General features: G+C 63.2%; 1 protein-coding gene across 1 annotated transcript in view; it reads right to left on the bottom strand.

Annotated features, from left to right (window-relative positions):
- The window catches only part of COL4A2 (collagen type IV alpha 2 chain), a 155,537-nt gene that overhangs the window by 3,865 nt on the left and 124,799 nt on the right, over positions 1-26,873 (bottom strand). The window contains exons 21-46 of the mRNA XM_044250093.1: positions 26,648-26,740; positions 25,415-25,578; positions 22,635-22,707; positions 22,439-22,545; positions 20,955-21,156; positions 20,558-20,617; positions 19,161-19,217; positions 18,585-18,692; positions 17,733-17,954; positions 13,900-14,061; positions 12,948-13,118; positions 12,113-12,256; positions 10,431-10,553; positions 9,967-10,148; positions 7,834-7,897; positions 7,576-7,650; positions 5,825-5,932; positions 5,028-5,135; positions 4,298-4,369; positions 3,852-3,977; positions 2,773-2,889; positions 2,088-2,249; positions 1,878-1,976; positions 1,401-1,547; positions 1,141-1,257; positions 323-514 (exon numbers count right to left, since the gene is read on the bottom strand). Coding sequence (XP_044106028.1) covers positions 323-514; positions 1,141-1,257; positions 1,401-1,547; positions 1,878-1,976; positions 2,088-2,249; positions 2,773-2,889; positions 3,852-3,977; positions 4,298-4,369; positions 5,028-5,135; positions 5,825-5,932; positions 7,576-7,650; positions 7,834-7,897; positions 9,967-10,148; positions 10,431-10,553; positions 12,113-12,256; positions 12,948-13,118; positions 13,900-14,061; positions 17,733-17,954; positions 18,585-18,692; positions 19,161-19,217; positions 20,558-20,617; positions 20,955-21,156; positions 22,439-22,545; positions 22,635-22,707; positions 25,415-25,578; positions 26,648-26,740 — 3,255 coding nt within the window. The remainder of the gene's footprint in view (positions 1-322; positions 515-1,140; positions 1,258-1,400; positions 1,548-1,877; positions 1,977-2,087; positions 2,250-2,772; positions 2,890-3,851; positions 3,978-4,297; positions 4,370-5,027; positions 5,136-5,824; positions 5,933-7,575; positions 7,651-7,833; positions 7,898-9,966; positions 10,149-10,430; positions 10,554-12,112; positions 12,257-12,947; positions 13,119-13,899; positions 14,062-17,732; positions 17,955-18,584; positions 18,693-19,160; positions 19,218-20,557; positions 20,618-20,954; positions 21,157-22,438; positions 22,546-22,634; positions 22,708-25,414; positions 25,579-26,647; positions 26,741-26,873) is intronic.

Genomic DNA, 26,873 nt, shown 5'->3' with positions numbered 1-26,873 from the left:
ACATTCTTGTCTGCTCTCCCGGGGCTTCTGCCTGTGGCCCAGGCTGCCCCGGCCTGCTCTCACAGCCCACACAAGGGGCCGGCGGCTTAGGGGCCAGGCAGGGGGTGGGTGGGGGGCGAGGGCCGGGTGGGAACCCTGGCGCCTAGGGAGGCTGCTGTCGTGTACTCTCTGGGGTGCTGACCTGAGGCTCAGAGCTTTCACAGGACATTTTCGTGTTTTCTGCAGCCCCAGGGTGAACGGGCAGCAGCCCTGGGTCCCGGGGAGCTGGGCCGTCTGAGTGCGAACCTCGCCGGGGTGGCCCGGGCCCGGCGGCGGTACCTACCCAGGTCCTGGTTGTGGGCTTTCTCCTGGCCCTCGAAGTACAGCAGGCTGTACCCGCCCCACAGCTTGTTCATGCCCACGGGGCACATGGGCTCGCGGTCCGTCTGGCTGTGCTTCACCAGCAGGTACCCGATGCTGACGCTGCGGCCCGGCATGCCTGGCAGGCCGGGGGTCCCTGGGCGGCCCGGCTCCCCTGGATCCCGGGAGAAAGTGGCCGCCTTTCAGCTGTCGTGTGGACCTCAGCCCACCTGGCTCGCCTCCTGGGGCTGTGGCCTGCCTCTTCCCCGAGGCCCAGCCCTCACTGGCTCTGCCCCTCGCAGATGGAGAGCGTCCTGCGGATGACCCGATCCGCCAGGGTGCCGAGCCAGAGGCCAGGCGCTGCGACCCTCGCAGCCGGAAGGAGGACCGTCCAGCCCCAACCCCACACATGGGCTTCCTCTGCCCGAGAGCCAGGCCCCTCCACCCCACCCCACTCCACCTCTTGGGGACAGGCAGCTCCCTGCATGCATGGGCATTTCTGGGTTAGAAACGGGCCTCCCGTGACGCCTGCCCAGGGGTGACTTGGCCCGGAGCACAGCAGGACGGCCAGTCTGCCTCCAGCAAGACGACCCTTCAAACGCTTGGAATCCATGGTCCTGGTCGAGCCTGCCTTTCCGCACCCCTCCTCTCCATGGACACTGTCATCACTTCTTCACGGGACGTCCCTCCCCTGCCACTGCCCTGGCCTCTCCATCTCTGCTTGTTTTGGTGCTGTTGGATCCCTTCCCAGACCTGGACGGAGGGCCCTGCCCTCTGACCCGTTCGCCATCCACCACTCACCTTCCTGGCCCACCGGCCCCTGCTGTCCCATGGGCCCCTGGTCTCCTCGGAATCCGGGCACAGCAGACACACCGCCTCTCCCCTGGGGCCCTGCCTTCCCGGGAGCCCCGCGGAAACCTGCAGAGACCCGGAACCAGAGGTCACCAGCACGGGACGCAGGAAGGGGGCACAGCATCACTGCGGCTGAATGAAGCCTTTTCGGCCAGAAAACCACAGTGAGGACAAAGCAAACACGAAGGCTTTGCAGCAGGGGCTCCCACCTGGTTCTCCTGGGGGGCCCTGGGGCCCCATCTCGCCCTGCGCCCCCGGGGGGCCTCTCCTTCCCTGTGGACCCACTGGCCCCGGCTGGATGGCAATCCTCTGGGGAATTCCTGCAATCCCAGGGGCTCCCACGGAACCGGGGGCACCTGGAAAGGGAGAAGAACGCCTGTTGGCACAGGAGAACCCTGTGGCTTTCCTGCTCTCATCTGTATTCCGTTGTTTTATCCGCTGAGTCCACGGGTGGAGCTTTCTGGAGCCGCGCTGCTCTCAGAGACGAGACGCATTATAACCCGTCTCAGAGTCGCTCAGGTCTTCTGGCAATTCGTGTCATTCACCACGTCCCCGCGGAGGCGACGGCAGGTCCCCATGACAGAGGGGCCCCCAGAGGAGTCCCCAAGCCTGGGGGGCAGGGACAGTTCCGACGCCCATTCCCTGTGCCGAGACGGGGGTCTGCAGGGGTGCGAAGGGCCACTTACCTGGGAGTCCTCGGTCTCCCTTGGGTCCCTTAGGGCCTCGGTCGCCTACACTCCCGGTGGCTCCTGTGTTTCCCATGAATCCTGGGTCCCCTCTGGGCCCTACAAGACAAGCAGGACATGGAGGACTCGCCTGTGTGGCGGGGGCTCCAGCCGCCTCTGACCCGTGCCGCCGTCTCCCCAAGTTGAGGATTCCTTGGGGGGCACTGTTACCTTTCTCTCCCGGGAGACCGAACACGCCAGGCCGGCCCTGGGGCCCGGGGTCGCCGCCCCATCCTTTGGTCCCGGGGTTTCCCGGAGCTCCTGGGTTCCCCTCGTCTCCTTTGCTTCCAGGAAGAGCAGCAGGCCCAGGCGGCCCGGGGGGCCCTCGGTAACCTGTGGACGTGCATCACAAGAAAGAGGTTATGTGGGAGGGAGGCGGGGGCTCGGACGCAGGCTTGGCCACGGAGCGCCAGGACGTGCTGCAGGAGGTGCCCGGGGGCCAGATGCAAAGTCATTGGTTTGGGGGAGTCTGGCTGGTCCAACACCAATGACTATTTTCGCGTACATATGCTAAAACTTAGCGTTTTCACCATTTCTAAGCATGCGGTTCAGGGGCTCAGAGTAAATCCATCGCCGCCGTGCACCCCGGAACCCTCGCCTTCCCAAACTGAAGCCCCGTTCCCAGGAGTCAGCGAGTCACCACCGCCTCCCCCAGCCCCAGACCCCGCTTCCTCCCTTCGGCTGTGGATCTGGGCACTCGGGCCGTGAGCCAATGGCCTCGCAGTGCCCGTCCCCTCCCGTGCGCCTTATTTCACTTTGCACAATGTCCTCAAGGAGGAGACGAAGTCTGTTGCATCCCCAAAGTAAGCTGGTCCCCACCAGCTTCTGCCCCTGTAGAAACGGGAGTCCTGCTTACCTTCCAGGCCAAATATGCCCGGCGCCCCTTTGTCACCAGGTAAGCCAGACACGTTGGACGGTGGGGTGACGCCTGGGAACCCCTGACGTCCGGGGCTCCCGATGGGGCCTCGTTCCCCTTGGGAGGGAGACAGAAGAAACCTGTTTGAGGAGCAGCATCCCACGTTTCCATCCATGGTTTCCCCTCCGTGCCACTTCCTGCCCCAGGGGGCAGGAGGCTGTGCTGGGAGCCGCCCAAGGCTGGGTCCAGGGAGGGCCGTGATGCGCCCAGGACAGCGTGTGGCCCTGAGAGCTTGGTTCTGTTGCTCGCCAGCCCGGCTGTTGGCACCAGATGTGCCAGTCCTGGCTGCATGAGGCCTCTGGGCCACACGGATACTCTCAGTCCCCGCTGTGGCCACCCTGCGCTCACTCGGGCCCCAGCCCTGTTTCAGCTCAGTGTCAGTGGGGTGTCTGAGTGGAGAGGCCCGTCCCCGGTCACGGCCAGAGCCTGCGGTGCAGTGGGCAGCACCACCCGTCGGTGCAGACGCCACCGGGTCTCGGGGCTGCCGTGACTTCCATGCAGGGGGGCGGCCTCGCAGCGGACGGACTGTCCCGGGACCCTCGGATGGAGCGTAGGGGCTCCCTGGCAGGGGTGACAAGGATTTCCGAAAACAGATGCTGCACAGAAGTGAGCTGTGGGATGAGTTGGGGACGCCGGGGCGCTCCGGGGCGCACAGCTCAGCGGAGGTCAGGGAGAGTTACGGGGTCACAGTCTCCTTGCAGACAGACAGACAGACAGCCGTCGGACACTGAGCTCTGGGGCAAGCGTTTCCCTGACGTATAAATGCGAGTAAGAGAGGCGATTTCTGCCCTAGGTCCTCGCCCCTGCTGAGACACGTGCCGCTGGACTGACCCTAGGTCCTCGCCCCAGTCACTACCCCGATGGGCTATAACAGAGTATGATGGGGGGGGGCTGGCCAAGAGGTTCTGCAGAGCAACCGGCAGGGCCCGTGCCCGCTCCGCGCCTCATCTCTCAGACTCACAGACGCCCGCCCGGGGCTGGTGGTGCAGGCAGTGCTCCTGGGCGGTGCTCGGCCTCACCTGGGTCTCCTCGCTCCCCTTTCTGTCCTGGGGCTCCGAAAGGGCCTGGGCGGGTGTTGGGCTCTCCTGGGTCACCCCTGTCCCCGGCAGGACCAGGGAAGCCGGGGTCGCCGTGGGTGTCCGCACCTGCGGCAGGGAGAACAGCAGTGACGTGAGCTTCCTTGCCTGTGCCAGGCTGATCTGCAGAAGCGCGACAGTCGCTGTGCCGTGAGACCCGGGACCAGAGCCGGAGTTCACCGCGGAGATTTCAGCGGGCCAGGCAGCCTCCGTGCCCCAGACCTCATGGTGGCTGAACCCCTTCTCGGTCTGCGGAAGCACCGGGGCCCCCACCCATGCGGCCCCCAAGGGGAGCTTCCCTGATCCCTGATCCCTGAGGCTGGGATGCCCCTCAGCGCCCCCTCCCCCACGGCAGGGTGTGGCCGCGTGGCCAGGGCAGCAGCGGGTACCTGGGGATCCTGGGAAGCCTTTGGTGCCTGGCAGGCCGTGCAAGCCGCTGACGCCTTGGATGCCAGGAAAACCTGTGCGGGTTTCATTCATGGTTACCGCGCGCACCAGAGAGCCAGGGGACCTTAACCTGACTCAGCTCTGCTTCTGTTTGCTAGTGCACGGTCACCCGTCCGGTTCACGCAGAAGCCTGGCCTGTTCCACACAGCACGACTTGTCAGTTAGTCACGTGCGTGTCACCAGGAGATGCACTTCCCACCGAGTCTGTTTTCCTGGAATCTTTCTGCAGATTCCTCACAGCCTTGCGGGGACAGGAAGTGGTGTGTCCTTTCTTCCCGACGCCCCCGAGGCACTCTGTGGGTTTGGTTTGTAAGAACCGTGCTTGGAACCAGCGGTCTGGCCAGATTGCCGAGGACACGCAGTCCTAGAGCAGACACGGGAGGCCGGGGGGACGCCGCCTGTGACGTGGGCACTGAGTGTGGGGGGTGTGGGCCCCTTTCATTCCGAGCAACACAGCCCTTGAGGGCCTGTCCCGGGCTGGGCCAGATGACCCCCGAGCTCCAGCCATCCCTGGACAGAACATCAGGGACACCGTCTTCTGGCCACGTCGGCGTTGCCTGGGTGCCGACCAGCGGGGTCAGCCCGGCCAACAGGAGCTCTCCCCAGCCCGCCAGGCTGGCTCAGAACGACTCCATGTGTCAAGTCGGCAAAGGCAGAAATGCTCTTTCTTACCTGGGGAGCCTGGAACCCCCGGCCAGCCGAAGTCTCCTTTGTCGCCGGGCCGTCCTGCCCGCCCTGGCTCTCCCTGGGGCCCCTGCAGGCCTGTCAGTCCTGGAAAGCCTGGGAGGGGGGACACACGTGTCCTTAAGTGGGACTGAAGCCTCAGTTCAGGTCCTCGCTAGAGGAGGAGGGCATCGTGGGAGAGCATGGCCTTCCTTCCAGCCGGGAATCACCCCACATTCAGGTGCACTGGGGGTGGGGCAGCCTTGCCAAAGAGAGAGCAGCTTGCATTCCCCCAATCTCGTTCCGTCATCCAAGCAGGGGTGCACAGAGGACCCGTAGATTCCGGAGGATGGGGGTCAGGGTTCCCAGGTCCCACACAAAGCAAGGTGAAACAAAGCAAAAGCAGCAGCAAGAAAAAAGCTCGAAACGAGTTCCCTGTTCACTTCCCGCCTTAACTCGGGATCTGCAAACCCGTTCCGCGTACTCCGCTGCATGGAAGGGGTCCCGGAACCAGGGCTCCGTCTGCGTTCACGGGGAGACAGACACTGGGCCACACAAGCGCGTGCGTCAGCCCCCTGCGCATCCCCCTGTGGCCTGTGGCTCGGTCCTCCCCTGAGTTTGGTTCTAAGGCCAAGCTAGGTCACAGGCAAGACGCACGCACGAGGCAGCCTCCCGGGGCAGAGTGTGGTCACAGCAGACAAGGACACAGACACCCGGGCCGCCTCAGCGGGGGGCCTGGAGGGTGGAGGCTCAGCCGTGCGGGGGAGGACGCACACCCGGAGGCTGTGGGACGGCAAGAGTCATACCTGTTTGCCCTTTGGCTCCGGGAGGGCCTTGGACGCCGGGCATGCCTGTTATCCCGGGAAAGCCGACTTCGCCCACTGTTCCTTTCTCCCCGAAGAAGCCCTTCAGCCCTGGAAGCACAGAGTCCTGCTTGAAGCAGGGGAGGCACTGCATCCCTGGGGCCCAGCCCTCGCAGGGCTCAGGGGGACACCCTGAAAGGGACGCTGTCTTTCCAGGTTGGTGCTTCTGCTGTGAACAGGCTGCGTATCGGAGCGTGATCCTTCCCTCCCCAACACCGTCTGCAAGTCAGTGGCCCCGCGTCCTGGTGTCCACGCCCATGTGCTGGGTGGCGCTGACCGGGGTGACCCCCAGGACATCAGGGAAATGCTTGTGAGTCGCTTCAAGCCTTGGCCAGAAAACGCATCACGGCTTTGCCTTCGTCCCCTCTTTGGATGGCCGGCTCTGGAGGACGCCCGCCGCCCTGCCCTGAGCACATCCAGCCCGCGGGAGAGGCCCACGCGTTTTCACGGTCTTGAAGAGCAACCACGAAGCAGCTCTGCTTATTTCTACTGATGATTTCAGTGTCGTAGAAATCTGCGCCGAGCCTCCCTTTGCCGGTGCGCCTTCCTTCACAACCACCTGCATTGTCCCCCCAAGGACAGGCCTGAGCTCCGGTGCCCCACCGGGAGTGGATGTGATTCGGGCTCCCTGGGGCACCCCCTCGGCTGTACGGGTCGGCCTTGTGGCTGACCTCTCGGGCACCCCCTCCCATCTGAGGGACAGGGACGCACCCCGAGGGTGCCTTATGTCATGGCCCCTGTGTGCCTGGGACCCTGGAGTCCTGACATCTGGTCCCCTGGCCGTGCGCACGGGGGAGGCTCTGCTTCCTGGGCCCATGGGTAAGTGACACCGAAATGTTCAAGGGGGAACAGCCCTGATTGCCGGTGGGGAGCTGCTGCTCGTCCCTGACATGTGTCCAGTTGAATGGATGGGAGAGGGGGTCCTGGTCCGTGGCTACAGAGCAAAGATGGCCTCATGCTTCTGCTCTTCTAGACCAAACTGTCTGAGAAATTCTTGAGAAGGGGCAATTCAGCAAGTCCAGAGTACCCGTGGGGCTGGGAGGGAAGCCGCCAGGAGACCAGATTCTAGATCGGCAGCGAGCCCCGCAGAGCCATTCGACGAGGACCCCTTTCTGACTCCACGCGAGGCTGAATCCCCGTCCACTCTGGCTTCTAGACAAAGCACGGGCTCAGCAGCCTCCCTATGGCCAAGCTAATGGACACTCTCTGCCCCTCCGGGGCCGCCCCTAGGACTGCAGCAGGGAGGGTCCCCCGAGATAAAACCCCCGGGAGGCACCTGTCCCAGGTGCGCACAAGCAGGAATGTCCGCCTTGGACTCGCGGGATGCTCCGACGGGAGGAGAGAGCGCTGCGTTGTCCCACGAGGCCCCGGGCCTGCTGTGCCGCTCGCTCCAGGGACTGGCCTGACGCCCACTGCCCTCTGCTAAGCCCTTCCCCATTTACAGAACACGCTTGTCACTGTGCCATCGGCTTCCTGTCCTCTAATGTCCCTTTCAGGGACAGACAGAGCTTTCCTAACTTGGTCTTAGCTTTCGTTCAATAAACAACTCCCGCGTCTTGCTTGCACGTGGGCTGGAAGACGTCAAACCATTCCCTGAAACGTGGCTCAGCCACCGGCAGTGACCCAGTGCCCGAGGGAGCTGCCGCGGGGCTCGGGGCTGTCGCTTGATGAAGGGGCAGGAAGGACTCACGTACCTGGGGCTCCGGCCACGCCCTGCTCCCCCTTCAGCCCAGGCCTTCCTGGCAGATTGATGGTGTCTCCGATGTCACCTGCGGTGGGCGGAAAAAACGGCTGACGACAGGCCTTCCCGTCAGCAGGTGGTTAGTTCTGCAACTCTGCTGCGTCACGTTCCTAATAGGAATAATTGGCTTCGAAATCCCTCAGGCATCTCGGGGTCTGACCGCCCCACCTGCCCGGGGCGCTCTGGATGGCTGGACGGCCAGCATACTCACCGAAGTCACCGGTGGGGCCGACCTCGCCATACAGGCCCGCTCTCCCCGGAGCTCCCTTGTCGCCCTAGAACGAGGTCAGACGTGGAAACCTCTCAGAAGGCTGCACGAGGTTAGCCGGTAACCCTGGACGGTTGAGCCTGTCCAGCTGCCTGGCTAAAACCCACACGCTGGGTTTGTAATCTGATCGCCCCGCAGCAGAGCCCTCGAGTGTTCCCACGTCACAGCGGATTCTACTGGACCGAGCGGGCTTACTGACGCTAGGGACAGAGACAACGGGGGTCGCAGGGAAGGGACAGCGGTCACGAGGTGCCGGTGACACGCATGGCTACCCGCGTCCCGCCCCGTCCGGCTGTGCACGTGTGACTGTGTGGGGTCCCGTCCCGAGAACTGCATTTAAGCTTCAGGACAACCCTGTGGAGTAGGTCCTTGGTGTCCCCTTTGACAGACGAGCAAGGGGAGGCCCGGAGAGGCTAACTGCTCTGCGGAGATCACCCGCCGGGCAGCGGCTGGACGGCGACTGCACGGGCCGCTGGGCTCCCCAGGTTGCTCTGATGTCGCTCAGCTGTGTTCTGCTGCGGTCGCCAAGACGCCCCGAAATGACGTTGCATCCGTGGATAGTGACCACGTGGCCCCGGAAAGCACGGTTCTCCCTGCTCCGATGGAGGGCGGCGCCGGTCTGCACTGCAGCGTGGGCAGGGGCCACACAGTGATCTCTCCCGGTGCGGCGGACTCGCGTCTCCGAACCGGGACCCCGGCTCTGCTCCAGGAGCAGCGGGGAGGCAGCGCCCAAGGCCCGGTCCCTGTTCAGACGCTGCCCCGCGCTCTGTTCTCTCGGCGTCCTCTCCGGACGGGGGGCTCACGTCCGTGTGGTACACGCATCGCCACGTCTCCACGAACGTCACTCGCGTGCCTCGCAGATGAAGACACGGGATGTTTTCACACTCCAGGAGGTTTCCTTGCACCCCTTCCTAGTCCCCAACCCTGCCCGAGATAGCCACCGTCCGACTGCCATCTGTCACGGTCGTGTGGGCTCCTGACCGTCACACGCACGGGTCCGCGTCGTTCGGACTTTCTGCTGCATTTCGCTCAGCGCGGCGTCTGTGCGAGTCACCCGTGTGGCTGTGTGGCTCGCCCGTGTGCGCCGCCTCCCCGTCGACCTGGGCCGCGTCTTGTGCTCGTCCTCCCACGGGGGGCGCTGGGGCTCTCCCGGGCTTGCCGACGGGGGACCATGCTGCAGGGAACGTTTCCATCCTTTTTATTCTAAGGGGCCGCTGGCCGCACACGAGGTCCCGTGAGCCACAGCGCCCGGCGGGGACGGCAGGCAGACCGCGGAGGGACACGGACGTGTCATGTATGTCGAGGGGGCTGGCCAGAGGCCATGTCGGCTGTTGCCGAAGGGCCACTGCCGGGTGCTGAGACTTTCTGCTTGGCCCGGCACGTGCTTAGCCCACCGTGAATGCCGGGGAGGGCTCCACGTGCTGAGCCCCGTGCGTGTGAGCCCCGTGCGTGTGAGCCCCGTGCGTGTGAGCCAGCTTCACACAACGGCAGGACAGAAGAGGCTCCCGTACTACAGTCACTGGACAGCTGCCCGCCACGGGACAGCCACCCACCACGGAACGCACGCCGCGCCCGGGGCCCTGCGGAACTGCAGGGGGCCGCCAGCCGTGCCTGACCCAAGAGGAGGCAGGTGTGGAGAGACCGGGGCCCTGCCTGGGCTCGGAGGGTGTCCCTGTCACCGTGGCTACACGGCACCTGGAGCCAGAGTGCAGACGCGGAGGAAAGCAATGTGTGACCGCGGCCGGGACACTCTCCGTGCTGTGACCCAGGGATGGGTCCTCAGTCCTGACGTCACGCATGCTTGAGTTTAGGGCTTGGAGGGCTAAACGGCAAGTGCAGTGTTCTTCCCGAGCCCCCAGGGTAAAGCGTGGACACCTGGCTCCATGCGGAGGGCCGGCCGTGCTGCGGGTGCCACACAGATCGCCGACGGTGCTGGTCTGAGCACCGTGTCTCCTCCAGTGACACGGGGACCCCAACTCTGGAGCTGGCCACGCACCGCTGGGACCGCAGCAGACGTGAGACCACAGCCCGCTCGAGAGCGGAGGGGAGAGTGATGACGGGGAGACGCGCACTTACCCGACTTCCTGTGAACCCGGGAAAACCGATGATGCCGGGGGGGCCGGGCACGCCGGGGAATCCTGGTAAACCCGGCACTCCAGGGACGCCAGTGTCTCCTTTGACTCCTTTGATGTGGCCCGGCTTCCCTGGCAACCCGGGGATGCCTGACAGCCCGGGGACGCCCGGCATTCCGGGAACACCTGCAGGAGGGCCCCGAGTGAGTGGTCCCTGTGCCGGTGTCAGCGCCCCAGGAGGATGCGGCCGCCCTCCCCAAGCCCGCGCTTTGTGGTCCCGACGGCCGCACGTCTGACCCCGGGACCGTGAGGCTCCTCGGTCCGCAGAGGACCCGCAGGCCGCCTGGCCGAGGTGTCGGGGTCAGAGGCGCTCGAACGCTGTGGCCCGTCTCGGGCAGAGAGGCGTCTGGTGCAGAAGCTGCCGCCGTGGGACTGGGGGGGCGGGGGGGGCGGGCGGGCTGTGCTCACCTTTCAGGCCCAGGTACCCTTTCAGCCCCATGGGCCCCTCATCGCCTTTCTCCCCTTTGATGTCCTTCATTCCTGGCTGGATGATGGGAGGTGGCCCTGGGGGTCCGGGGTCTCCACGGCTGCCTGCAGGGGAGCAGAACGCAGTGTCTCTCTTGGCCCTGAGCCAGGCCGAGGGGCACGGGAGGAGCCGCGGCTGTCCCGGCCAGCAAGTCCCGAGGGGCTCTGAGCTCCGGCCGGCATGGACCCCCGGTCCCCACTGGGCCTGAGTGGGGGCAAGAGTGTCCGAGAGAGGCCGAGGCCAAGGCTACCGCCCGGCTTACCCCGCGGCCCCTTCTGCACGTGAGCCGCGTGCAGACGCACACCCCCGCCACTGCCGGACGGCAGGACATCTCCTCGCCCGGAAAGGAACCCCGCGCCCATCAGCGGTCACCCCAGCCGTTGCCTACCCCCCGCCCCCGGAGGCCGCGCATCCACGGCCCGTCTGCAGATCCCCCTGTTCCGACATCTCCCATCGAGGGAAGCAGACGACGAGGGAAAACGTTCTCGATTTTACCCACACTCCGGCAGGTTTCAGGCCCTGGTTTTTCCTTCTCGCTGGTCAGCACTCCTGCGCGTGACAACCACGTGTCACTGGCCCACGAGGGCTCGTCAGCCTGTCTCTGGTTTTGGGTGTTGGGAAGCACGATGCCGGAACGTCCGCGTGCAGAGCCCGCCTTCCCTCTCCGGGGCTCGGCCAGGCAGGAACGTGCCCGGTGCCTCTGTCTGCCTTTCCAGGTAACCGCCAGCCTGCTCTCACCGCCGGCCGCGTGTGTCGCGTGCCCCCAGCCGCGTGCGGCCCTCAGTGACGCTGGTCATCGGTAATTCTGTTTTCAGAGGTCACGGTGACGCTTGCCGAACAAGGGTGTCCACACAAGTCATGGAAATGCGGCTTGTTGCAACACACTTTCTGGACAAGGAGCCTCCCACGCGGGGTCCTGAGCGGCCCGCCCACGCCAGGCTTGACGCGGCCTCGTGTCTGCGGGTCACGACCTTCCGCCTGGAGCACAGAGTCCCCGTTGGTCAGGCGGCGCTCCCCTCCTTTGGGGTTTACCTTCTGCTTCTCCCCTGGCTTCGCCGGACCTCCCGCTCGCCGTGAATAGTCACGCCGGAAGGCTTCCTACGACGTGTCGCGATGTCCCTAACGTAGCTGCCGCTTTTGTGCTTGAAGCTTTCCTTCGTGTAAGCTCAGGGGTCACGGGGACGTGAGCCGCGGCACGGGGAGGACGGCAGATAGGACCCTGAACGGCGTGTTTCAGAGTTGCTATGACTGCGGAGCTGGAACGTCCTCCTCAGGAGAAAGCTCCGTGTCTGTGGTGGGGACTCTGGGGGTGACAGGTGGTGACCAGACTAACGTACCAACACGGAACCTCATGGCGTCACCCGAAACTGAGCTTGTATTTAATTTTACCTCCACAAAAACTTCTGTTGAATATAAAGAAGAAAGTTTCCTCTGCTTGGATTCTTCTCTCGCGACGCTGCCGGTGGGCTGAAGCTGGGGTGAAGTCTTCTGATTTTTGTTAGTTTCCTTCTTTTCTAATTGTGCCTAGGTTTGGGGTTCCTGGAAGTTTTGCTTTAGGCAGAGCTACACTCCAGCAAACTGAGCTGCGACCCCGTCAGAAAGGCGTTTCGAGAGGTGGACGTACCTTTCACACCCGGCTCCCCTGCCAGGCCCTTCAGTCCCGGAATTCCATAAAATCCGGCCTCTCCTTTGTGTCCCGGAAGCCCGGGTCTTCCTTTGAGCCCGACCATGCCTTGGAAACCGTCCATCCCGGGCGAACCTCTCCCGCCTGCAGAGGGACGAGAAGCTGGGTTAGCCACGGACACCCGGGGCTTTTCCGACTCGCTCGTCGGGGACGTTGCTGCGGAGTGACGTGCGGAGGCTAAGATTCCTACCCTGAAATGGGGATCCGGGACACCGTTGCTAAGGCGCCCGTCCGCTGACCTTCGAGCAGACTGAGGCGCACAGAGTGGCGCCGACCGGCCGCTGGGGCCAAGACGGACGGCCAGTGTGCGTCAGTCTTATGAAAGACCCAAGGAAAACAGACGGTGACCTATGTCCGTGGCTGCCCGGAGAGGACACGACAGGACTTTAACCCTGTGCCCAGTGCGAGGATCCCACAAAGGACCCCTGGAGAGACAGATCACCGTGTGGCCCCACAGTCAAGGACCAGAGGGCTCCCTTCTAGGAAAACTGGCCTCTGTCTGTGTGCAAATAAACCGAGCCCAGGGACCAGGTATTTCCTTGGTTTTGGTTTTGTAAAACCGACCAGCCTCTGGATCAGACTCCAGGGCCCTGAGAGGCCTCCCACTGGCTCTCAGCATTTTGGGGCAGGCCAGTCCCACTCAGCCTAGCAGCAGTGGCCCGTTCCCCCAGGTAGGACGCCTCCTGGGGCCCCGGCCCACCGGTGAGCGGGGCTGGCCTCTCCCAGTCCCAGTGTAACCGGTGCCCACTGCAGGGAGCGCCCTGCCCGCTGTTACCTTTCTGTCCGGGGACACCAGGCATTCCGCTCATTCCTTTGAACCCAGGACTTCCTCGGGGGCCTCTCTCCCCCAGCAAACCAGGGTCACCTCTATCGCCGGAGAGACCCTTCATGCCCACGGGGCCAGGGACACCTGTGTCCCCTGGGTCCCCTCTGTCTCCAGGCAAACCTGAAAAGCAGAGAAGAGGGAAGTAGAAAATGATGAGCAAACTTAGAAGAGCTCAGTGCTCCCGAGGCCCGTCACCCTGGACAGCACCCGAGGGACGCCGGCGCCCCAGCCTCCGCGTGGGGGACTCGGCCTCTCTGTGGAGGGCCCCGGGAGGTGAATGGCCCATGGCTTCATTCCCTGCCTCCTGCCCCCAGCCTCCTGGCCCTGAAGGAAGCCCCCTTCTTCTCTTCCCCGATTCTGTCCCTTTCAGAAAACCTTTCCCTCCTCAAAGCGCAGCAGCGATTTTGAAGTTCCGCAGGGAAATTTCATTTTTCCTACTGACGTCTCCCGGAGCCCCAAGGACAGCAGGAACGTGGAGGTTTGGTTTCTTGTTTGGCAAATCCATGGGGTGGTTTTGGAACCTGTTTGGGCTGAGCTGTGTCCTCCCCCCATGTCGTATGTCGGAATCCTAAAGCCCCGGGACCCTGGGGTGTGGGTGCCCTGCAGGACAGGGCCCGGAAAAGGTAATTCCAGAGCAACGGTCAGAGGTGACCGGTGTCCGTCTCAGAAGAGATCGGTACTGGACGCACCCAGGGGGAACGTGAGACGTCCGGCTTCAGAGTCCAGCGAGAATAACTGTCCATTGTTTAGTTGGCTCAGCGGGAGGTTCTCTCGGAACCCCTACAGCTCTGGGAAGGGGTGCCATGGAGCCCAGTTTGAGAAACCCCGGGTAGGCTGGTGCTACCTCACTTGTCAGTCACGTGAGGCCCCGACCCCTCCCAGGGGATGGGGGGATCCTTACCTCCGTGACCAGGGGTGCCTGGCTGCCCCAAGGGCCCCTCCCGGCCTGGAGCTCCTGGGAAGCCGTGCTGTCCTGGCGGCCCGGGCAGGCCTGGCTGGCCCGACGGTCCTGGGAAGCCTGGCTGGCCCTTCAGGCCTGGCATTCCCGGCATTCCCTGGCTTCCTGCGGGACCAAGACAGGGGCGTGAGGCCGGCCCTGCACCCGCGGATGGTGGCCTCCTCTCCAACGGGCCGGCCCCACCAAGACAGGGGCGTGAGGTCGGCCCTGCACCCGTGGACGCAGCCGCCTCCTCACAGACAGCATTTCGTTGGCTCCGGAGAAACCCACAGGAGGCCCATGGGGCTCGGGGATCAGCTCACAGCGACCCCGAGGTCACCCGGCCCCACGGCTGGCATCGGCGCTTCCTCCCACCAATGGCCCGTCTGAAGAGCACACGGAGCTCACACCGGCAGCCTGGTGCCCGGCTGAGAGCCCAAGTTTTGGCTTTTTTTTCACTCAATGTTCTATTTGGAGCATTTTTCCACATTCTAAAACGTCCTTTACGTGTTGGAGGGCAGCGTGCGTCGGAGGACCGTGTCACGTGGACACATCGGAAGCCTGTCCGTCCCTGCTCTCACAGACGGTGCCGCGGGGGAGCGGCTGCGAGCCTGGATCTGTGCCGGGGGGGGTCACTTCTTCTGGAAGGTGTCCTGGAAGCTGACTCTGTGGGTCCCCACCGCGCTCACTTAGCCGTGGCCATGTGGTCCTGCATCTGCACCCCTGTTCCCCGCGGGCTCTCTTGGCTGGGCCTGAGCCCGGAGCCTGGCAGGGCAGGGCAGGCAGGGTGGGCGCGGGCAAGCGCTGGATCCGACTCACGGGGGCGGAGACAGCGGGACAGTCCTTTCTTTTCGCGTTTGGCTTTGGTAGAAAGTTTTGTTCTTTGCTACTCTTTTCCTTTGGGGATTCAGATATTTTTCTTACAGACTTCAGTATTCTCCACGGACACAGATGGGTCTCCTCCACGGCTCTCGTGACGTTCACTCTACTTTGCTGCCCAAAGTTTCATTGTGTTTTTGACGTGAAGATGAGCATTCGTAGGCAGGTTTTATGCACCGTGTGTGTGTGTGTGTGTGTGTGCACGCACGTGTGTGTGCATACACGTGTACCGCTTCTTCCCTTGCTTTTATGCTTAGAACATCCTGCTCACCCACGGGTCCCATGAGCAAATATTTTCTCCCACCCCCCCCCCCATAGTCCCTGGTCTCTCTTCTTTCTTCCTGGACTTTGAAGCTCAGCGCGTTCCTTCCGTGGGCACCAGCAGGACGGGCGATGCCCATTTCCAGTGCTGCTCCGGTGACGTCCCGACACAGATGCTCACCAAACCCACGACTAAGGCACATGCAGGCTGCCCCACGTGGAGGGTGGACAGGTCGGTGGACGAGGGGAGGCGCATGAATAAAAGGGACCAAGACAGTGTTGGACCAACCCAGAACTCGCCGTGCAGGCGTGTGTCCCAGGTGTCTGATGTGTGGACGGAACGGGTCAGAAAGCTCTGCCAAGAGCGGGAGCAGATTTGAAGCAGAATTCCGCCAAGACGTTCTCCCCCGAGATGCACAGGTGCGTGTCCTCACGTTCTCCAGTCCTGCTACGGGAAGTGAGCGCGCTGTTCTGGCCCAGCTTCTCCTCTGGGTTAACAGAGTGTAGCGCTCGTGGGGCTGATGGTTTTGGACGGCAGGCCGTGCTGGAGACGGCCAGGTCTGACTGGAGAGTCGGGCCCCTGCTGTTCCTCCATGACGGTGGGCAGAAGGCATCACCACCAACAGCCCTCCAGGCTGGTGAGCTGACGGGGCTCACGGGGGAAGAGGCTGTCGGGTCTGTACGTCCGAGCCCGGTTTCTGGGCGCCTCTGTCCCTGGAGCGGGGAGTGGGCGGGTCAGGCTGCAAGAAGGGTTCTGCACCGACTGCAGCGACGTCCATGGCCTCAGAGCTCATCATCGGAGCCCAATATTTTAACTCCATTTCCATTTCTAGAACATCTGCTGAAAAAGGAATACCTACAAAGAATCTGCTTCCTTCAGCAAAATACCCGTAACTCGTGGACCTGGGCCCCTGCTCTCTTCCTGCCCCCAGGTGGCACCTGGACGTCCCTGCGCCAGGCCCATGCGGCCCAGCAAGCCCCCCATCCGCGTTGCCACTGCCCGGGCGGGTGGGACCCTTGTGGAAACCGGTTCTCGAAGCTTCGATGCTCTGAAGTCAGAACTTTTACTAAACAGTCCGCATACGTAAGCAGGTCGCCGAGGGGACACGGACGGCGGGAAACCGCCGCGGGCCCAGATTTCAAGCTGGGCCTTGGTCCTTGTGCTCAAACTTATCATGAAGTCTGCGGGAAGTAGTTAGTGTACAAAATCCAGCCAAAATCCAAACCCTGAGGGGGTTTGTGCAGCTGGAGAGCAGTGGACATTGTTGGGGACACACGCCGGCCGCTCCTTCACACAGCGGCCTGGGAGGCTGCCGTGCGCTGTGCCGGCCCACACGTGCGCTGTGCCGGCAGCCTCCACCTGGGGACACCCACCTCTCCGGAACCGCCTGCGGGGCCGTCACGGGGGCAAGCATAGACCCCGCCGTCCCGGCAGCGGGTCCCCGCCCCCGCGTGACTTCGCCCACGGGCCCGTCCCTGCTTGATGTGTAAGAGGGTGAGTGTGGATGTGGTCGTGTGGGAGAGCGAGTGTGTGGGCACGCGTGTGGGTGTCTGTGTCCCCAAGCAGGCGCGCGTGTGTATAAGCATGTGGACGTGTGTGCAGGAGCCTGTGCGTGCACGATCACGTGTGTGCATGAGTGTGAGCCGTGTGCGTGCACTCTGGCCCTCCCAGGCTCCTCCCTCCATTCTCCGGCCCCCCCCCCCGCGTATCTCTGTGAAGCCCGGCACCCACGCAGGGACTCTCCTGTTCAGCCAACAGTGCGGATGTGATGAACGTGGGACCTCCCTGCCCTGTGCCCCTTCCCCTGCCCCAACCTCAGGCCTGAAAACAGACAGGCTCACCCGAGAACCCACCGGGGCGCCTGAGCCTGGTGACTTCACCTGCCTGTTGAGACCCAGGCGTCACTCGCCCAAGTGTCTGGAGGCCCGATGGCCCTGGGGGGACGGGACACCTGCTTCCTGCCCCATAGAGGAAGCCCCCTTCCTCCCCGGGCTCGGGAGCCGGCACAGACAGCCGTAAAGTCACCGCTGTCCCCGCATCTCCGTATCTGATCAGGAACAGCAGTGGTCGGTGGTCTCCGGGGCACGTGGCCCCAAACACCAGTGTGAGCCCTTCCGTGACTGCCTGTGTCCCGCCGACCGCGGGCATGTGGGGTTCCGAGGCCAGTTCTGCACACGCCGGCTTCACAGAGCCATCAGACGCCCCATGCACGCATCCGACTAGTCCTCACGTGTACACGGATGGTGCTGTGGGCAGGGGAGCGTCTCCTCGTCCGCGTCACACCCGCCTGCGAAGCCGCGTTCGTTCCGTCGCTGGTCGTCCCCCTCGCCCTCCGCACACCGCCGCCTCCCTTCACACCAGCAGCCCACATTCCGCAGGAAGCCCTGCCCCGACCCCCCCGCTCATTCCCAGCTTGGGAACAGGACGAGCATCGTTAGTCTGTAGGTGTCAACGTCTCAGACGGCCCATCCTGGCTGGGGAACGTAAACCCGAAGACGATTACTGTCCTAGAACATTCTCAAGGGATACGTACTGAGTGTGGGGAAGAAAAAGCAACAGACACTCCATACGGCCTGTGGGCTCTAGCATACCCCCCTCGGACGCCACGGGGCCGTGGGATTGGGCTCCCCGTCCCCCTCCGGCCGCAAAGACTTACCCCTGAATCCAGGTGGGCCCCTCTCTCCCGGAGGGCCTCTCAGGCCAGGCTGTCCAGGCACCCCAGCATCTCCTCGGGGCCCAGGTTGGGCTCCCAGAACTTCTCCGGGCAGGCCCCTGTCCCCTGGGGGCCCGATGGGGCCCGGCAGACCGGAGGGACCCGGGAGACCGTCCGCACCAGGAAGGCCCGCTGTACCTTTGGATCCTCGGGGCCCCACGAACCCTGGAAGGAAACATGGGTCGTCCCCATAACTGGAGGTTAGCATCGTGACGGGCCAAGGGAGACACCAGAAAGGGGCTGCAAACAGCAAGTGTTTCTTCGGGGGTCTCAGCTCAAGGCCTTGCCCACCAGGGCCCACAGCGTCCTCTCCCACTCCGCCATCTGGCCCAGCCGCACAGCGTCACTCCAGTGCAGAAGGCCTCTAGAACCGTCTGCTTCTTGAGCCCGAATCTCCCCAATCCAGAGCGGGCCAGCAGCCCTTGCGGGGCTCGGGCACCCTCCTGGGCTGTCCGCGGAGTGACCAGCAGAGTAGAGTCGATGACCCGAGGGCCTTGTGCCTCCGGGGCCAGTCTCAGAAGAGGGCACCGCAGCTTTGCCCTTGAAACATTCCTCATCAACCAGAGAAAACGGTCCCGCACACCTGTCTCTTTTCTTGCAGGAGCCGAGGGGGTCAGCAGAATAGCAGTGATGGAAAGCTCAAGAATTCTTAATTTCCCAACCAGAGAACAAAGTGGTCATCAAGTCCGTGTTGGCAGTTTCTAAGTGTCCAAAGACGAGAGACCTGGGGCCTCCACGTCCCACGTGGTCCCTCCCAGACTTATAGGGCTGTGTGGGGGTCTGACCCTGCCTTACCTGGGGGTCCTGGGAATCCTTCACGGCCCGGGTCTCCGGGGAGACCCTTGAGCCCTGGTGCTCCGTCTGCTCCCGAGAGTCCTGGTGTCCCTTGGAGGCCCTTGGCCCCTAAGTAGCCCAAAGAAAGCACGACACACATCAGAGCCCCAAGAGCGAACCCCGGCAGCAGGTCTGTGGGACTTATGTGGTCCTTGGGACCCTCCGAAAAGACAAGCTGGGGGATGTCAGCCCGGTGGGCACCTCTGATGGCTGGCCATGCCCACCGCAGACCCCACCGACCCCCACTGCCCATGGATGCCCGCAGAGGCCTGGGCGCCCGCAGAGGTGAAGCTCTGTGTGGCAGGAACCCTCTCTTGCGGCCCAGGGCTGAGTGAGGTGTCAGTTTTCATGCATCTTCCATGGTGAGGAGAAAAAGCCGCTTCCCTATGTGCGTGACCACGGTCTGCGGTGGCAGGTCATGAGCGCGGGACTCAGTGACGTCCACGCGCACGGGGGAGGGCAGGGCAGCAGGAAGAGGAGCCGAGAGGAACAGTGGCAGTGAAGACACAGAGAAGCAGGGAGAGGCCTCTGGCTTACCTGTGGGGCCTGGGGGTCCCGGCAGGCCTGGCGACCCCTTGGGGCCTCCGACGCAACCTGGGAAGGGGGAGGAACGGGCTGAGCGGGGCGGCCTCTCACGCCCACTCTCACGGCCCCCCGTGCTGCCAAGGGCAGAAGCGGCCGCCAACAAAACCAGCTGCTGTTTTATGACGGTCATTTAATGATTTGATTAATCTCATTCCAGCGTAAAGAAAGGCCGAATGTCTTTGTGTCATGATGTAAGTGCCAGTGCGGTCGGTCCCATCAAATTGACCGGACAGTGTGCTGGCGATGTCACCCGCACGCTGAGGGCCGTCGCCGGGCCCCGGCCGGGCACCCCGGGGCCGGCCCAGTCGGCCAGCGGCAGCGTCTGGCTCTCCTCCAGAGACGTCCCCAGTCGCAGGCGACAGCTCGCGGCCGCCAAAGGAATCCTTCAACCTCTCCTTTGTGACTCTCGGCTCCAGAGTCAGCCACGGCGCTGAGCTGCCGTGAGCCCCCAAACACGGAACCCACTGCAGCCACTTGCTGTCGGTCAGGGTGGCGGAGGGCAGGAGCACCCTGGGGGGGGTGTTGTCATCTGGTCTCTAAGGGAGACCTCGCAGGTCTTCATGTGGGGCTCTGTCTATATGCTTGGGATCTGGCCTCTTCCACTGCCCTGGGGTCCCCGGGGTGCACAGTGGCCCGGCCAGGCCGTCAGGATGAAGAATGTGGGGGTTGGGGGGGCACAGGCTCCGGCCTGCAGGGTCTCCCGTTTGGGGGCCTCCCACCAGCTCGCTGAAGGCTCCGCAGTGCCTGCCCCGCACCCTTACCCCGAGCGCCCTGCTGCGTCCACATGGTCTCGGAGCACCCTACTGTCTGTGCGGACCTCTTCAAACTCCTCACCCCTCGTGCCCTGGACTCATCGTGGCTTCCCATGGGGGTCCCTCAGTACACCCTCGAGGCGGGGCGACTCAGCCCCCAACGGGATCTCTCCTGTCCCTTCTGCCCCCTCTGGGCCTCGGCTCGGGGGTCACATGTCCCCCTCTTGTCCGCCAGCCCCGGTTCTTCCCAGCAGTGCCCAGTGCTCGGCCCAGCTCTCCGCTGGCAGGGATCGGACCCCTCCTGAAGCAATCCCCACGCAGACGGTAGCGTGACGACACTTATCTGCTGAGTTCTCGCCGGGCGGTGGGCTGCTGCTTCCCGTCGGCAGGAACCCGGGGCGCGACGCATTATCACGCTTGCCCGGCCTTTGACGACCAGCCGCTGCGGAGGGCACGCCCGCCCCAAGCCTGGCACGGTCTGCGTTTCCTCCTGCGGCTCCGCCCTCGCCGCGGGCGCCCACAGCCATCCTGACGGGTCACGTAGCTCATAAACCCAACGTTCCCGTGTCCCAGAGCGCCCCGGTCCCGTGACCATACCTGGCTGCACCGTCTCCTGTCCGTCGCCTCCGATGGGCCTTTTCACACCTGTGTCACAGTCTGGGGACAAGACACACGCAGGGATGAGGCGGCGGGGACTTAGGGACCCCCTGTGGGTGCGTGCGGGGGAGGCCGGGCCGGCAGGGGAGCCGGGCCCACCGCGGAGCGTCTGTGCAGAGCCCCCGTGCCCCGGCACCCGAGGGAGAGCCCGGCCTTGCGGGACCAGAATCTGGGGGCCTGGAGGCCCCGCGGTCAGGGTCACTGGAACATGCCAAGAACTGAGAGCGTGACACGTCCCCACGGGAGCTCCGGGGAGGTCCCACTTTGCCAAAGGACAGTTGGGGCCAGTGTCCTATGACAGAATGATCAAATGATCAAAGGGCGTGCTCCTTCATACCTATTTGTCCAGGGGGACCGGGGGGGCCAGGGGGACCGGGAAAGCCTGGTGGTCCGGGTAGTCCGGCGTCTCCGGGGAAACCACGCTCGCCTTTGGGGCCGGGGAGGCCCAGTCCTTGGGGGCCCCTGTCTCCTGCAGCGCCCTTCGTGCCCGGTGCTCCTGGGTAACCTGAGTCTCCTGGGGGGCCTTTGATGCCATCACCCTGTGTGAAAATTCGGTTTCTCTCTTAAAAATCACGTCAACCTCAAAGGCTGCCACACCCCCGTTCTCCTTCCCGCTCCCCCGAGTGGGTGTGACGGACACAGGCAGCGGGACGGCGGATGTTAACAGGCACCTGCCGTCAGGGCCTGGCCAAGCACAGGAATCAGGTTTTCGGTCAATCCTGGGGACACAGAGGGAGACAGTCCGGGAGGCACACGGTCTGTTTCCTGTGCTCTCCCCAAGCCTCTGGGGTCCCCTTGGTCCAGAGCTTTGTGCACAGAAGGTTCTGTGGGAGCAGTTAGGCACGGGTTTGGGTTAATGGGAGCGGGGACGTGTGTTCTGCTGCTGTGGTCGGGCATCGGGACGCAGCTGCTATTCACAGGGACGATCCATCCTCGAAGGAAAGAAAGTCCTTGATTTGGACCAGAACGAGCGTCGTGCTCACTGTGGTGAGGAGACGAGGCAGCATCGCAGACGTGGGGGCTCCGGTGCATGGACGTGCCCAGCAGGTGCAGAAGGAGGGCGGCGATGGGGCAGTACAAGGGGGCTGAGGTCAGTGGGGGCAGACTGGGACCCACGGGGACCAAAGTCACGCTCGGACGGTTGTGCCATGTGAACTCTTTGTGGAAATAGTTTTCAGGGTCGTCATTAAAACAGCAGTACGAGGTTCCGGAGAATCGGATGTTTTCCAAGGACAGGGAGGAGGGCTCTGAGAAACGGCCAGTGCCGTGGCGGGCACGAGCTGCGTGGAGCAGAGCGGCTTGGCCTGGGAGTGAGGCCGACAAGCTGGCGCGGGGACCCACGTCCCCTGCGAGATGCGGGGGTCCTGACCCCGGCCCGAGAATGAGGCTGCTCTGGAAATGGGGTCTGCGAGGTCCATCAGGGTAAGGGGAGGCTAGTGTCCCACAGACGGGGGACGCGCACACAGAGACAGCACGCACGGGGGCAGACGTTGTGAAGACACGGGCGGAGGACAGCCGTCTACGAACCCAGGGACACCAAGACCACTGGAGCCTGGGGAGAGGCTGCGGCGGGTTCCGCCGGGGGCTCCGATGCAGACGCCCGTTTGGGGCTCCCGCAGGGGACTCTCTGCTCACTCTAAGCTTCACGTGTGCCCTTGGGGCATGACGTCCAGCCCACCTCCCTGTTTCCCCACCAGCAGGCCTGGGGTCATTCCGACAGCCCAGGCTGTGCTGGCTGGAGTCAGTGCAGGGTGAAGGTTGCGACCACCCCGGGCCTGGGCGGCGCCAGCCCCCACTCTCTGCCGCCGTCACGCTACTCACCGGAGGGCCTGGGAGGCCTGGGAATCCGTCCAGCCCGTCGCGCCCGGGGACCCCGTCGTCCCCTTTCAGCCCCGGCACGCCTGGGACCCCCGGATGTCCCCGCTCACCTGGGAGAGGGTTTGCAGGTGAGGCCACTCTGGCGAGAGCGGCCGCGGGAGGACTGTGGGGCCAGGGACTGCCGCCCCCAGAGACTGACCTTTGGTGGTGACTGCTCGGGAGTCGCCCTTCAGCCCTTTGGGCCCGGGAGGTCCTACGTGGCCAGGTGCGCCCTGTGGAGACAAGCACACGAGGTCGTCCGCTCATTCTGCTGAGGACACCGGGGAAGATGGCGAGTTTCACGGGTCACTTGGAGCCGTCACCCGTCACCAAGCCCAGCGCTGCCCCGAACACCTTTCTGCCTCGGGAGACTATCCCGTCCCCGGCTGTCCGCTTCGGTGGCCACCAGCCACAGGTGTGGTCAGGGAGCACTAGAAGACGGCCGGTGAGACTGACTTTTAAACTTCAGACAATCAAAACGTAATGGAAGTAGCCACACGCGGCTGCGTCGTGAAGACCAGAACCTCGCGGGTCCCGCTGTGGTCTGCGGACCGGCTGCATCGGCCCCGCGGGAGCCCGTCAGAAACACGGACCTCGGGCCAGACCCGGCTCGGAACCAGAATCTGCATTTCAAGCAGCTCCCAGGGATTCACATACTCGTGACCTTCTGAGAAGCAACAGCCTCAGACGAACACAAGGTTGCTGACTCCCAACGACGTCACTGAGACTCGAGGGGGTACGAAGCCTCCCACGTACGAAGGAAACTTGCGTTCATTCAGGACTGACAGCAACAGAGTCCTTTGCGTACAGCCTGTCTTCCTGACCGAAGTTAAGGCTGGAGGAAAGCGTCGCACTTTAGAGACAAGCCGAGTGCAGGACGCTCGGGTCTCGGTCGTGGAACCCTGCGGAGGTCTCCCGAGGAGCGGAGACGAGAGGTCAGGGTGTTCCTGTGTGCGTGCTCGTTTCTGGCAAATCTTGGTTGTCGTTTGCAAGAACACGGGAGATCTTCGTGTCGCTCTAATTAAATGGAATGTCCTGAAAAATCCAACACCTACTTGATTTATTGATTTAGTCCTGGGCAGAAAAGGGCCACATTCTTCCCGTGTCTGGGAGAACGCGTAGCAGCCAGTACTCAGTATGCAGGGGCCGGGCCAAGGGAGCGACAGAGGGGCCCCTTTACCGACTGGCTCCCGACTTCACAGGCTCTCGCAGACTCGATCGGTAAAATCGTCAAAAAACAGGAAAATCATCGCAGGCATTCCTGCTGCCGCAGGGTCACCGGACCCAAGAGCATACAATGAAATGCGAGGCAACAAACACAGTGTCAGAGGTCCTCCGACAAAAATGCCGTGGGCGAGGGCGCCCTACAGTTGGGGAAAGGTTCCAGACATTCCCGTGCGCAAAATGGGGTCCATTTGGCTTCTAGGAAAGACCTGATCAATGTGTAAACAACCAAAGATCCCACCAGTTTTGCCTTGCAAGTTTGTTCTCTCCCTACCTATGCGTCCACACACACAGACGGCCAGGAGCCGGGGACAGTATCATTTTTAAGCCAGGATACAACATCGCACCTGCTGTTTTCGGTCGGATAAACCGTCTGTTCTGAGCGACCGTGCGGGCCTGGAGCAGACTGTGCTGGAACTCGTTGCCCCTGCAGAGCTCCAGAGCCGCAGACTCGTTGGGAGCGACCCCCTCCCCGGCACCAGATGGGGCCACCTGTCCCCTCTGCCCCAGGCCATGGAGCCAGATCGCGCTAACCGCCCTTGGCCCTGGGTCCCAAGCAATTTTTCCTCTATTGCTGGGTAAGTAAACCGAAAACTTTATAAATCTCTTGCAGCTCTCTTTTTAAGTAAAACAAATACATGAGTAAATGAAGCATATTTTCTTTGCCTTTATCTGAAACCGGCTTTGAAATCTTCGGTTAAAACCTGTCACTGCAGGACCTGTCACGGTAACTCTGCCTCTGACTTTCCTACAGACGCTCTTTTCACGGGTGTGGAACGAAGTCTGGTCGGCTGATACACGCGGAACCCACGGGCGGGGACATCCCTGCCTTCCTGGGAACGCACGGCTAACCTGGAGGCCTCACTTCTTACCCCGTTAAAGGAGATTTCATACAATGCCGCAACAGGTCTGTACTAAATTTCAAAAGGTGAACGTTCAGTAAAGCGTTTTACATTCAAGATGCTAGTGTTTTGTTCTTTTTTCCATACAATTCACCATTTTGAAGCTTATAATCTGGTGTTTTTTCAGTATTTTCACAAGATTGTGTAATGATCGGTAATCTAATTGCAGAACAGTTTCCTCTCCGCCCCCAGGGAGACTCCTCAGCCGTGACACTCACTGCCCGTCCCCCCCCGTCAGCCCCTGGAGGTCCCCATCTGCCTCTGTCTCTGGAGCTGCCCGTCCTGGACTCTTCCTGCGAACGGCATCACGTGACTTCTGTTCTTCTGGGACGGTCTCCTCCCACTCGGCATGTTCCTGGGCTCCCCCCGCTGTAGCGGGTACCCGAGCTCCTGTCCTTCCTGGGGCTGAGTGACGTTCCGCTGTGTGGGGACGCTGCCTTTGCTTAGCCGTTTGCCAGCTGATGGACGTTTCCGTCGTCTCTACTTTTCGGCTTCTATCAGCAACAGGCTTGGAACACCTGCGTACGGTTTCTGTGTGGACGTGTGTTTCGTGCCCTCCGAGGTTCCCAGGGGCGGGCCTCCTGGGGCTCACGGTAACTCTGCCTCTGACTTTCCAGGGAAACCTCAAACCATTTCCCACGGTGGCCGTGCTGTTCCCCTTCTTACCAGGACACGTTATCGAGTTCCTTCTGGAGCACATGGCCTTCCTGAATGGGGCATGGGGCGCGTGACGCTCGCTGGTCTGGGTCTATGTTCACCTCAAACAGAAGCTGTCCAGGACGTCCCATCAGCTTCCCTAGAACCGGGGTCTCACCTTGAACCCGGGGAACCCGGGGATGCCGTGCTGGCCAGGGTCTCCTTGGCTCCCTTTCCTTCCTGGCTCTCCATTGATGCCGGGTAGGCCCTTGGGTCCTGGGAACCCCGGGAGCCCCTTCACGAACTGATCGCCCTCCGCGCACTTACAGTCCCCGGCGTCCCCTGCAGCGTGAGGCAGAGGGAGAGACTCGTTATTTCCTCGCGGGGCGTGTGCTAGACACCCTTCCCATCTGTGCGGGGCGACGGAAGTCCAGGGCGGCGGGGGCTGGAGCGGCGAGGAGGCGCCCCGGGACCTTGTCTGCTCCCGTGCCCGGTGGGGACTGTTTCCGAGATGAGGAGCAGGAGTCATTCCTTGGGATACGGAGTCCTGCCCTGTCTCCCCAAGATTAGCTGAACAACACACTGTTTACAGAGGAGTGTGCGTGTGTGTGTGTGTGTGTGTACGGCTGAGAGCAGGGCCTTCTGGGCCTGGGGCTGGGGGGAGCCAGTGTTCCAGGGTCTGGGGTAAAAGGGGAGCCCTGGGGAGGGTGCTTGGCTGGAGCCACGGCTCAGAGGCCAAGACCCTGGGTGGGAGGGAGGAAACACTCATCGTCCCTTCTCTGTCTTGCTGTGGTGGGGCCCCGGGAACCACTGCTGGTGGCACAGGTGACAGGAGGTGGCTCACGGGACGAGGGGATGCAGCTTTCCGTGGCGTCTGATTCCTATGGTTGGCCCCACCCACCGCGGGTTGCCCACATCCCCACACATCCCCATGTGCCACAAAGTCACGGCGTGTGGCTCAGGGCCACCGGGGCTGGCCCTTCTCCAGAAAGGCGACGTAGTTCTTTACTAGGAACCCCCTTCTTCCGCTTGTTTGACCGCACCGCTCCCACCAACGGGGGGGCAAGTGCTGGACACCCTGCTTCGTCCTGTCCCCACTGGTGATGAGTCCCTAACTCAGGGAGACTGGGAGGACAAGCTGTGACGACACAGTGGTCACACTTTCTGGAACCGTCTGCAGGGCTTGTGACCCTGACCTTGAGCTGAGCACTTAGAAGAATCATCAGCTTCAGCCCGAGACGTCACTGCTCCTCTTTTCCGGCCCTACTGGGCTCTGCACCCCCAGAAGGGTCCGTGACGAAGGGATGGCAGGGATGGGAGAAATGAGGGCTGGGCGCCCCTAGGTAGCGCCATGGGACACAGGAGTGGTTTCCCCACCTTCCTCCGGCCTTCCCGATGCGACCATCCTTACCTTTCCATCCTTTCTGTCCGCGAGCCCCAGGGAAGCCAGAAGGCCCAGGGTAGCCCACCTTCCCTTCTGTTCCTTTAAGGCCGAAAAGGAAACCTAAGGAGAGAACCCACAGGGAGGGCCCATGAGTGCCGCACCGAGACCCCACCTCTCCCTGCACCCAGGGTTGGAAGGGTCACTGCTCGGGTCCCCCAACAGAGGACCCAGCTCCATTCCAGGACAGTCCCCG

Source organism: Neovison vison, chromosome 5 (assembly GCF_020171115.1).
Source record: "Neovison vison isolate M4711 chromosome 5, ASM_NN_V1, whole genome shotgun sequence".
In the NCBI taxonomy this organism is placed as follows: Eukaryota; Metazoa; Chordata; class Mammalia; order Carnivora; family Mustelidae; genus Neogale; species Neogale vison.
Note: the sequence above shows the minus strand (reverse complement) of the source record. Positions and strands in the feature narration are given on the sequence as shown.